At 37.6% G+C, this 12051-nt stretch overlaps 1 protein-coding gene across 3 annotated transcripts in view; it reads left to right on the forward strand.

Annotated features, from left to right (window-relative positions):
* LOC149838970 (Protein kinase superfamily protein) overlaps positions 1-12051 on the forward strand; it is a 90553-nt gene that overhangs the window by 34182 nt on the left and 44320 nt on the right. For 2 of the 3 annotated variants that reach the window (XR_016432005.1, XM_090006908.1), the window contains exons 6-8: positions 4857-4949; positions 10874-11014; positions 11102-11194. Coding sequence is in view for 2 of the 3 variants with exons in the window: in XM_090006908.1 (XP_089863034.1) it covers positions 4857-4949; positions 10874-11014; positions 11102-11194 (327 nt within the window). In the remaining variant the exon portion in view is untranslated. Of the gene's footprint in view, positions 1-4856; positions 4950-10873; positions 11015-11101; positions 11195-11371; positions 11563-12051 lie in introns of those variants that run through there. The other variant, XM_090006909.1, reaches the window with a different exon arrangement.

The raw sequence follows: 12051 nt of genomic DNA on the forward strand, positions 1-12051 counted from the left end.
ATGTAACAAAAGAGGACATGTGAAAGCTGATTGTTGGTTTAATCTGCAGAATAGAGGAAAAATAAATAAAATTGAAAATAAAGCTTCTACTGTGGACACAAAAGCGCCATCTCCAGATGTGCAACAACTTTTGTTATCAGCATTGTCACAGATGACGATCAAGCAAAATGAGCAAGGCGATTCTGGTGCTGCCACTCATGTCACGGGTAATGTGGGTAAGTTATCTCACTTATTGCCTTATTTTGAAAAAGGTAGTATAGTTACGGGAGATGGAACTTATCATTCCATTAGTCATACTGGTAGTGCACATATCCCTATGTCAAAGTCCTCACTTCACTTGTCCAATGTCCTCCTTGCCCCTAATATTAAAAAGAACATTGTCTCTGTAGCTAAACTTGTTGATGATATGAATTCTTCCGTCGAATTTACTCCCTCTTCTGTTTATGTTAAGGATCTACGAATGAAGGAAACATTCGCTAAGAGGAGCGACAAGGAAACATGTACGTCTTCAAGGAGATTCCCTCAGTGTCTTTGCCTTCAGTCCCAGTTCTCCGGTTGAAGTCGTCTAAGCATTCTTCAGTGTTTTCGCCTTCAGAGTCTTTGTTATTTCCTTCATTGAAAGTTTTTAATTTATCTCATTGTAATAAGTCAGATATTTGGCACAATCACTTGGGACATTATAGTCGGGGCTTCGTTGAAAATCTTGTATCTGATGGTCTTCTTCCAGAGTCTAGTTTATGTTCATTTTTAGAAAGTAATAAATGTTCTTCATATGAACTCTGCAAAAGTCATGTTCTTCCATTTCATATCATTAATAAAATAGCTTCAAGGCCATTTGACATTATTTGTTCCGATGTTTGGGGACCCACACCTATTCCTTCTCTTTCTGGCAGTCGTTACTATGTTATCTTTATTGATTCTTATTCTCGTTATACTTGAATATATTTCTTGAAACATAAGCATGAAGTTTTTCAAATATTTCGAGAATTCCATTCGATGGTCAAAACCAAGTTTTCCTGTGATATTGTGCATTTACAATGTGATGGTGGAGGAGAGTACTCATCGAACGAGTTTATTGCCTTTCTTCAGGATAAAGGAATAAGTCGACAGGTTTCTTGCCCTCATACCCCTCAACAAAATGGAGTTGCGGAGAGGAAACACATGTATATTGTCGAGAGTGTGATGAGCATGTTACATGATAGCAATGTGCTCGTTAGTCTCTGGACAGAAGTTTTTCACACATCTGTTCATGTCATAAATCGTCTTCCTATGACACTTCTGGATCAGAAATCTCCCTATTATACTTTATTTGTGCAACAATCCTCTTATGATGAGCTGCGTGTTTTTTGTTGTATATGTTATGTACATATTGATTCATCTCTGCGAAATAAGTTTCAGGACAAGGCCGCTAAGTACAGATTTGTTGGGTATGCGGATGAATACAAAGGCTATCGATGTTATGACCCTACTACAAAACGTATTAGGACCTCTAGGAATGTTGTTTTTGATGAACAAAATTTTCAGATCAATGACTCCGAAGAGCTGCCATCTCGAGAAGTAGAGGTATATGATCCATGGATGAGCGCAAATCTTTTTGCTAATACAGGAGAAACATGTCAGGCGAATTGTCCTTCCTTCGGCTTGAGTAGAGAGTTGGATGACTCACAGATACATGTTGAACCATCTCCAGTTGAGTCACCTCCAGTTGAGCCACCTCTAGTAGAACGCTTCTCTGGACAGATATACACTAGAAGGGACAAAAATACAGGGCCGAGGAATGTGGAAAGCATCGCTAATGATCCGGCTCAAAGGTCATCACGCATTAGGCATCCTATTCAACGATGGGTGAGTTATGAGACCTTTTCTCTTGACTTTTAGTTGTTTATGTCTCAGCTCACAAAACAGGAGGAACCCACTTGTTTTAATCAAGCCCTTCAATCCCGTCATTGGACTGAAGCTATGAATAAAGAAATGGAAGCACTTCATGAGTGCCAGACGTGGGAAATAGTACCTCGACCGGAAGGAAAGAATGTAGTTGGCTCAAAATGGGTTTATAAAACAAAGTATAAGCCCGAAGGAAGTATTGACAGATATAAGGCACGACTTGTTGCTCGGGGATTCACACAACAATATGGTGAAGATTACGATGAAACTTTTAGTCCGGTAGTCAAAATGGGTACAATTCGTGTCATTATATCCCTAGCAGTCGACCGAGGATGGAGGCTTATCCAGATGGATGTTAAAAATGCATTCTTGCATGAAACTTTAAAGGAGGAAGTATATATGGAGCAACCACCTGGGTATGCCGAGAAGGATCCTACTGCCTGGGTGTGCAAACTAAGGAAATCTCTGTATGGGTTGAAACAGGCGTCCCGTTCTTGGTTTGAAAGCTTCTCTATGCAAATTCAAGGCTATGGTTTTAGAAGATGCTCTCTGGATCACTCGCTCTTTATTTACCAAAAGACAGACATCGTTATACTTCTTCTTATATATGTTGATGACATTGTGATCACTGGGAGTTCAGATAACCATGTGCAAGACGTGAAGCATTTTTTAATGAAAACTTTCGAGATGAAAGATTTAGGGGAGTTGAGGTACTTCCTTGGTGTGAAAGTTGACAGACAACAAGACACATTGACACTCATGCAACAAAAATACACTCTTGATCTTCTGGAAAGAGCCGAGATGACGAATTGCAAACCAGTCAGCACTCCGAGTGTATTACATCAAAGGTTGAGCTCTGAAGATGGTCATCTTTGTGTCAACCCTACAACGTATAGAAGCTTTGTGGGGATGCTGCAGTATTTGACCTTTACCAGACCTGATATAGTTTATGCTGTCAATCAGGTATCCCAGTTTATGCATGCTCCAACGGAAGGTCATATGGAAGCTGTGAAGCGCATTCTATGTTATTTAAAAGGAACTATAGGAGACAGACTTGTTTATCGCAAGAACGATAACCTACATAAAGGGCATGAACTCATCACTTATACAGACGCAGATTGGGCAGGGGATCCAGATGAGAGACGATCTGTCTCTGGATATTGTGTATATATTGGACACAATTTAGTGTCCTGGAGCAGCAGAAAACAAAAGGCAGTGGTATGATCAAGTAAAGAGGCTGAATACAGGTCGATTGCTGCAGGCACGACAGAAGCTACATGGATTAGACACTTATTGAGTGACCTTGGGGAGACAATTATTTGATCATTTCTTCTATGTGACAATCAAACCACAATAAACATTGCGTGTAATCTTATTCAGCATAGCAGAACGAAGCATATTGAGATTGTTCAACATTTTATACGGTAGAAAGTCGAGATGAAGGAGATAGAACTACGTCATGTTCGAACAGAAGATCAAGTGGCAGACTTGTTTACCACGGGGTTAACAAGACGTCAATTTTGGCTATTGAAGAGCAAGTTGTACATGCTCCAAAACTACGTACAACTTGAGGGAGGGTGTTAAAATATAGTATGCGTATGGATCTGAATCCAAATCCATACGCACGTTAAATAAAACACGCACAATGATGTTTCATTAATGGCATTTCTGTAATATCGTCCTATTGTATACTTGCTTCTATTTATAAGGATTAGGGCTTGGAGGTCATGTGTGTTAAGCCGCCCCAGCTTTTGTGCTTCTCCCTTTCTCCCTTTCTCTCTGTTTCCTGTGCAGGCTGAGCCGTGAAGTAAACCTATCTCTCGATTTCTTATAGGGGGTTCCTTACCCACGAGGGCACCAAATACTGTCCCCGTATAACTAGGCTATTTTGTGCACACGCACACATGCACACACACGCACGCACGGGCGTGCACGTGCGTGCACACACACACATGCCTTGTTTCAAAACATGGGATTTCTAAAACTAGGACGTGTGTGTGCATTTGAACAATCTAAAGCAATAAAGGATGCATAAATGCAAAGTCCTGTGCAACAGTTCGAACTCACTGTGCTTGATAAAGACTAAATGATAAATCCAATTTGAAAATTGAGATATAATCATATAAACAATAACAAACTTCAAATTTTGAAGAGAAAATTTGCAAGTGAAAAATAAAGGGTGAGGATCGTAAAAATAGGGATGGATTTAGGGAGTGGTAACTGAACATGGTGGTATGTCAGGTTTCATGTTGGTGTCAATCTCTGTCAACATGCAACACATAAGTGTCCATGTGACAGGTTAAAATCAGATAAAGTTGCATGAAAGGCATAAACCAAAGCCTCTAATACAATTAAGTCAAATTGGTTTTAAGCCTCTAGTGGAACTCAATCCATCAAACCTGCTTGGATTCACTGGAGATTTTTTTCACTTTTTTCCTTCACTGAGCTTATTGTTTTGCATAAAAAATTAGTGTTCCCTTCAGAATTGGCGATATACAATCTCTGGGTTGACTACTTTGCCCAGTATATTATGTTCCAAAATAATATATTAGTGATAACCAAATCCAAGAGAGATCTGAAGAACTTATATTTAGCTAGATTTCTGCAGTTGTTCCCCTGCTTCTTTCTTCTTTATGTCTTACCATATGCGAATCATAGTTGATTGCATATTATCATCCATAGTCATGTAAAAATGACTTTATGCTTAAAAAAGTCTGTATAATGTGCATTATCAGAAATTTTAAGACAATTTCTAAGATATCTTAAATGCAGTAATTTCAGAATTTTAACTATTGTTGTTTACGCTTCCTACTGTCTTTTATGTTTATTTTTATTTGTTTTCATTCTTCCGATTGTCTATCTCTCGGGTTGTTTGCTTTATGGTTAGTTTTGCATAAACTCTTAACGGGATTACAGTCTGTTGTATACTTTGTTAGTTGGTGAGTTCCTTATGCTATAATCAATCAATTCAGGTACTCCGCAAAGTGGATATGATACGAAAGAATAATGTTGAACGCATATTGGCGGAGCGGAACATACTAATAACAGTTAGAAATCCTTTTGTGGTAAGCTCGGTCCTTTTTATGTTTATTCTTGATATTTTAACTGTCCAATGTTCAGTAGTTTGCAAACTAGTAGTTACTGGTGTCAGTACTTTTTTTTTCAGCCATTTTTATGTACCATATGCAATCTTCCTTCTATGTCATTGTTGTTTGTATAATTTTCCATAGCCTTTCATGAGCATTTTCCCTTCATCATTCTTTTCTATATAGTTTGCCACCTTGGCTGAACATGCTACTCTATATATAAATGCAAATGCATAATTTGTTCAGCAGATGTGTATCCTAATTCTGAGATCTAATCTTTGGTGGATATTGGGTTTGCTTCCTCAAAGGATTTACAGCAGTTTTCTGCTTGAAGGTAAAAAGAATAACTAGGAGTTACGGTCTTAAGAACAAGAATAGATAAGACTTGTAAAAGAAAGAGAAGAAAAAGGGAAATGGGGAAAAACCAAGGTTGCCAGACTATGAAGCAAAAACAAAAGCGAGAAGCGAAACATTTTAAAATTTGTAGGGAGCAATATGCGAAGAATTGATTTGAAAGTGCAATGAGAATAAAAAAGGAAGTGATATGAGAATCGAATGGGAAACAAAACGAGAATTAAATGGGAGGCGAATAAAAACCGAAGCTGAATATCTAGCCATGGAAATTACAACTATGAATATTTGGTTAAGGAGTCTTCTCAAGGATATGGGCATCGTCCTCTCTGGTCCCTCGAAGATGTGCTGCGACAATAAAAGTACTATCTATATTGCAAGCAATCATACCTTCCACGAATGAACCAAACATATAGAGATGGACTGTCACTATGTCAAAGAAGAATACTTAAGAGGAATCGTTGAATTACTCTATGTTATTTCTGAATGTTAGTTGACGGACTTCTTCACTAAGGCTTTGCCTTTACCTCACTTGGGAATTCACACCATAGAACCTTCCAGATTATGCTGTGACAACAAGAGTGCTGTATATATTGCGAGCAATCATACGTTTCATGAGAGGACAGAACACATTGAAATGAATTGCCACTATGTTCGGAAAGAATTTCTGCGGAAGACTGTCACACTGCCTTATGTTCCATCAGAGTATCAACTCGCAGACTTCTTCACCAAAGCACTTCCTTCACCCAGATTTCACTTCCTACTTGGCAAACTCTCGGTTATTGCACCATGAGTTTGAGGGGGGTGTTAAAATATACATATACGTGTATATATATGTATATATACATGTATATATACATGTATATACATGTATATGTATATATGTGTTTATTGTTAACTGAAATACCCATTAGGGGTATTTTGGTCTTTACTCTGTAATAGGTGTCAGCCCATTAGGGGCTGACATTTCTGCATTTTATTTCATGTATTTATTTTTGTCTTTTTCTTTTTTTACCTTTTTGTCTTTTTCAGATTTGATGCGACAACTCTATATAGCTGTTGGAGCTGCCTCAACAACTATATTTATGATGGGACAGCTCCATATAGCTGTTGGAGCTGCCCCAACAACTATATTTATGACTGTTGAGTGCAACCCCAACAGCCATATTGAGCTGCACCCCATTGTCTCCATTGTATTATAAATTGGCCTCTTGTGGCCTTGTATTCCTAACTCATTCTTGAGTGCTTCTATGCAATAACAAGTTTGTAGACTCTTGTGTGGGTGGTTTCGTGATTCAATCAAGTATTTTTACTTGATTGAAAGTGTGTTCTTGCATGTGTATCATATTCAATCCACTTCATTACACCATATTCATGTAGAGCTTCCATTTCTTCATTCATTGCTTCAATCCATCTTCTAGAATTTGATGCTTGAGAAAACGTTGTGGGTTCATCTTCCTTGCTCAAAACTGTTAGAAAAAGTTGAAAATCCAGTGAGATTTTCATAACTGACCCATCTTTCTATCGGATGACGAGAACGAGTGGATCTTCTAGCATCAAAGGTAGAAGTGGATGTATCCATTTCTTGATTAACAATAGTGGGCGCCTCTTTTCTTCGTCGGGTGTAAACAAGACCTTTATACCTTTTGGGATCCAAAGATGGCTCTGTACTCTCTTGTACAATCATCTCATCAATAGGCATAGATTTCTTATCCTTTTGAGCACAATCTGAAGGACAAACATCACTAGTGCCGGAGAAAAGTTCAGAATTCAACCAAGGATAATAAACCTCAACTCTGGAATTTGATTTTGAAGGACTAATGCATCAACAATCAAAATTCAATTCATTAAAGATAACATTTCTTGAAATTTTGATGCGCTTGCTCATGGGGTCATAGCATCTGTATCCTTTATAGTCATTGGCATAGCCTACGAACCTGCACTTCAAGGTTTTGTCCTGAAACTTATGTCTCATTGAACTATCAATATGAACATAACATAAACAGCCAAACACGCGCAAATCATGGTAGTTGGGATGAACTTCAAATAGAGAAAAGTAAGGAGACTTGTTTTTCAAAATAGTCATGGGCAATCGATTTATCACATGGACTGCGGAATGAAAAGCTTTTGTCCATAAAGTAATCGGAAGATTACTGTCATGCATCATGCTCATCACACTCTCAACAATATGGCGATGCTTCCTTACAGCAATCCCATTTTGCTGAGGTGTATGAGGGCAAGACACCTTTTTCCTTATCCCATTACTTTGAAGAAAGTTAGCAAAGTCAATAGAAGAGAATTCACCTCCTCCGTCACATTGGAAACAAAGAATGTTTTCAGAAAATTGTATTTTGACAAAAGAATAAAAATTTTGGAACAACTTGAAAGTCTCAGATTTGTGTTTCATGAAGAAAATCCAAGTATAACAAGAATAACTGTCAACAAATATAAGATAATATCTAGTTCTAGATATAGAAGCAACTGGGGCAGGTCCCCAAACATCAGAATAGATAATCTCAAAAGGTCTTGAAGCTCTTTTATTAATAGAATGAAAGGGTAAAACATGAGTCTTGTATACGAGACAACTAGAACATTTGTTGTCATTAACATTTATTCCTAAACTTGACTTGAGAATAAGGTTATTTGAGACAAGCTTCTCAATGAAACTACTACTGCAATGACCTAGACGACCATGCCAAAGTTTTGACTTATTGATTTCATAAACACTAAAGATACATGTAGGAATCTCAGAGGACGACGATGAGGAGAGCTTCAAGTTTGGGTCTACAGGACGAACACGAGCCGAAGGGTCTTCTTGGAAAACATACATATTGCCTTGCCGTTTTCCTTTAGCGAACGTCTCCTTCGTGCAGAGATCCTTGACAACAACAGAAGAGAGAGTAAATTCAATTGGGGCATTGATATCATCAACAAGTTTAGAAACAGAAACAATGTTTTTCTTGATGTTAGAGGCATAAAGAACCTTTGAAAGGTTGAGAGAGGACTTTGACATAGGTATAACGGAGTTTCCAATATGAGAGATAGAATGGTGGGATCCATCCCCAGTAACTATACTACTTCTACCAATGTAAGGAACAAGTTTTAGGAGCTTACCAGCATCACCAGTAATGTGAGTCGCTTTCCCAGAGTTCACGTACCAAGTACCTTGCTCATTCTATTTCAGATTTAATCCTGCTAAAGCCGACAATAATAACTCCTTTACTTCTCCGCTGGCTCTTGTAGTGTCTGTACCTATCTTTGCTTCAGCCTGTGTTGATTTTCTTTTATTTAGGGGATTGAACCAACAGTTAGCTTTGATGTGCCCCTTTTTATTACACAGAAAACAAGTAGGAATTGGCCTCTGTCGCTGTGGATTGGTATATATGTTGGGTGTAGGCAATAGTCCACGGCCTCCTTGTCCACTTCTTCCTTGTCCTCCCTTTCCTTTAACATCATAACTTCCTCGTCCTCGTCCATAAGCTATCCCTATAGCAAGAACGTCTTGTGTCCCTGTATGCATAGATGATTATGCAGAAAATCCCTTTAAGTTCATCTCATATTGAAGTAATTTTGCACGCAGGTCTTTAAAGTTGGGCAGCTCAGGTAAACATAATAAGGAAGTAACAATCATATGGTAGTCAGGCCCCAATCCACTCAGAGTTTGTTGTACTAAATCTTTATCAGTCACTGCACACTCAACAACTGCTAGTTGATCTGTGATGATCTTCATTTTGTTCAAGTACTCCATGAAAGTCATGGAATCCTTTCTTAACATCTGAAACTCTCTTTTAAGAAATACAATTCTGGCCTGAGAAACCTGTGAATATGTTTGAACAAGTTTGTCCCAAAGTTGCATGGCAGTACAGTCGTCTGGAATTGCCACAAGCACCTCTTGTGACAATGTAGATGTAATATAAGCAACTAGCGCCTGGTCTCTTTTCATTCAAGCTACAAATTCAGGATTTCTAACATATACTGTGGTAGATGCTCCTTTACTGCCCCTTTCTTCTCGTGATATGAACTCTGGAGGAACTGAAACAGATCCATCCAGATGTCCAGAAAGATCCTGACTCCTAATGAAAGGAATGATTTGCCTCTTCCAAGTCAAGAAGTTAGAATTGTTTAATTTTTCAGATACAAGTTGACTGAGGAAGCTTGAAGAAAGACCAAACTGAGTAGGAAATGGATCCATGTTTCACAATAATAAGAATGTGTCCAGCACACAGCCTGTCTGCAATTCCTGCAACCTTTTTTTTTTTTTACAGAGAGGACTATATCGGGCTATGTAAGGGACACTAGACAAAAAAAAAAAAAAAAAACTGATTCAATATCTAATTTAAATCCGATATCTAATTTAAAACTAAATATTGAATTCCGATCAGATCTCTGATTTTCAAAAATGAATAAATAATTAATCACTGAATACGAAAACCGGAAAGAACATATGGGTAGAAAAACATATCTGATATTGATGTAATGCCTTTCAAGACTGAAAAGAATGAAAGTAATGAAGGTGTCAAAGGGAAGGAGAATCCAGATCTGAATCTGATCAGATCTGGTCAAGGAGGAATATGACGAGATTAATGGACAGCCGATTACGTGATTAGATCACACTCTGATCAAAACTGATCAACAAGATAGATTAGAACCAGATTAAGAAGGCAACCCAGAATCGGGATCAGAACTGAATCTGATCAGATCTGATCAAGATGATGATGAAAAAAAATGAGAATACTAAAATTGAGATACCAAGACCGAGACCGATTCGGTTTTATCAGAAAAGAAGCTCGATCAGATCTTATTTTAATCAGAACTGATCAAGATCGAGATACCAAGACCGATTCGGTTTTAACAGAGAAGAAACTTGATCAGATCTGATTTTAATCAGAACTGATCAAGATCGAGATGAGAAGGCAGATAGAAAGAATATTGAGAAAAGTTTTTTTTTTGATGACTTGGAAGAGTAAAACGATGAGATTCAGATCCTTTTGGACATACCTTTGGAATCAATCCCAAATCCAGCTCTAGCGTGGCTTTGATACCATGTTAGTTTTGTAAAACCCGAGTTCATCCACGCGTGAAGGGTGAGGAACAGAGAGAGAGGAGCTGCAGAGAAAACCCGATTCCACTCACAGGGATCGGCTGCTGTTCTTATTCATTTATATGCACACACTAATACAAATTTTAGGGTACTAAAATACCCCTATTACAACAGTAATAAATTACATACATGCCATTAATGAAATAGCATGATTACGGGTCTGGATCCCCTGACCCGTGACCCATTACAAGAAGCACGCACAGCTTTTCATTATCCCCCTGTTATGCAAGAAAATGCCAAAACATGTATTATGTGTTACACATGAGAGATATAATTTCATTTGCCAAAACAACTATTAGTGATCTATTGTTTATTAGCATAAATCTGCTTGTCCAACAGATTTCTTAAGTATACAGGTTTATCTATGGCATGAGACAAACAACCTGTTTCTATACAGTCAATTTTTATATGCTCTCCATAAGTATGGTGGTAAACTTTAAAGCTTTTGTAGGTGCGGTTTTTTTATTCATTCACCTCCAGAGATAATCTCTATTTGGTTATGGAATATCTAAATGGAGGAGACCTGTACTCATTGTTAAGAAATGTTGGTTGCTTGGAGGAAGATGTAGCTCGTAAATACACTGCTGAACTGGTTTGACCAATCGCCTCAGATATTTAAATATGACGTTTTAGTTTTTCTGGTTATTTGTGTCATATTTAAGAAGCTTATTGTTATCAGGTTCTTGCTTTGGAATATCTTCATTCTATGGGAATTGTGCATCGTGATTTGAAGCCAGCCAACATTTTGGTTGGGCATGATGGGCACATCAAGGTTTGTTAATATGGAAGTTAGTCTGCTTCTCTTTATAAGCTTTTTCTTATTTTCTATTCATGCAAATAAAAAAAACAAAAAAGAAAAGAAAAATCTGCACTCATGTAAAGATGCCACTCCTACTGTTTCGAGTCATAATGTACGTCTTATTTTTGTTATTCATGGAATTTCCTGCAGAGCATCAGTCTTGGTGGAAGAAAGTGTAATGAGATCTCCAAGAATCAAAGACAATGTCTACTAGGGAAAAAACACAACACAACCCACAAAGGGGAGGCTCTCAAGGGGCACAACACACACACACAATATAAAATAAATTATTTTATTAACATAAAATGCATAAAACATACATAATAGAATAGGGGCCAAAAGTCCCATATATACATGATAGAGAGAGGAGAGAGACCTACTAGCCGTTGGGGAGCTCCCAATGGACCCCAGTGGCTAGCTGGTCAAAAAGACCAGACTACCCATCATCAAATACAAAAAGACAAAAAATACAAAAAAGTCCTAAATACAATCTATAAAAATAAATAAACACACACACACACACACACACACACACACATATATATATATATATATATATATATATATATATATATATATCTTAACACTCCTCCTTTAACTTACGGTGAGATCACCAAAAGTTTGTCAAGGAGAAAATAGGATCTAACAGAAGGAAGTGCCTTGGTGAAGAAGTCCGTCAATTGATATTCAGAAGTTACCTAAGGCAATGATTTAAAAATTTTTTTATGGCCATTTGGCTTCATATGTAGAATCACACTAACAGTCTCATCTCAACTTCAAGTTTTTTTTGCCAGTGCAAGCATTTTGAACAAATAGCTTAGCCCACATTT

Source organism: Nuphar pumila, chromosome 5 (genome assembly GCF_984573655.1).
Source record: "Nuphar pumila chromosome 5, dmNupPumi1.hap1.1, whole genome shotgun sequence".
Lineage (NCBI taxonomy): Eukaryota > Viridiplantae > Streptophyta > Magnoliopsida > Nymphaeales > Nymphaeaceae > Nuphar > Nuphar pumila.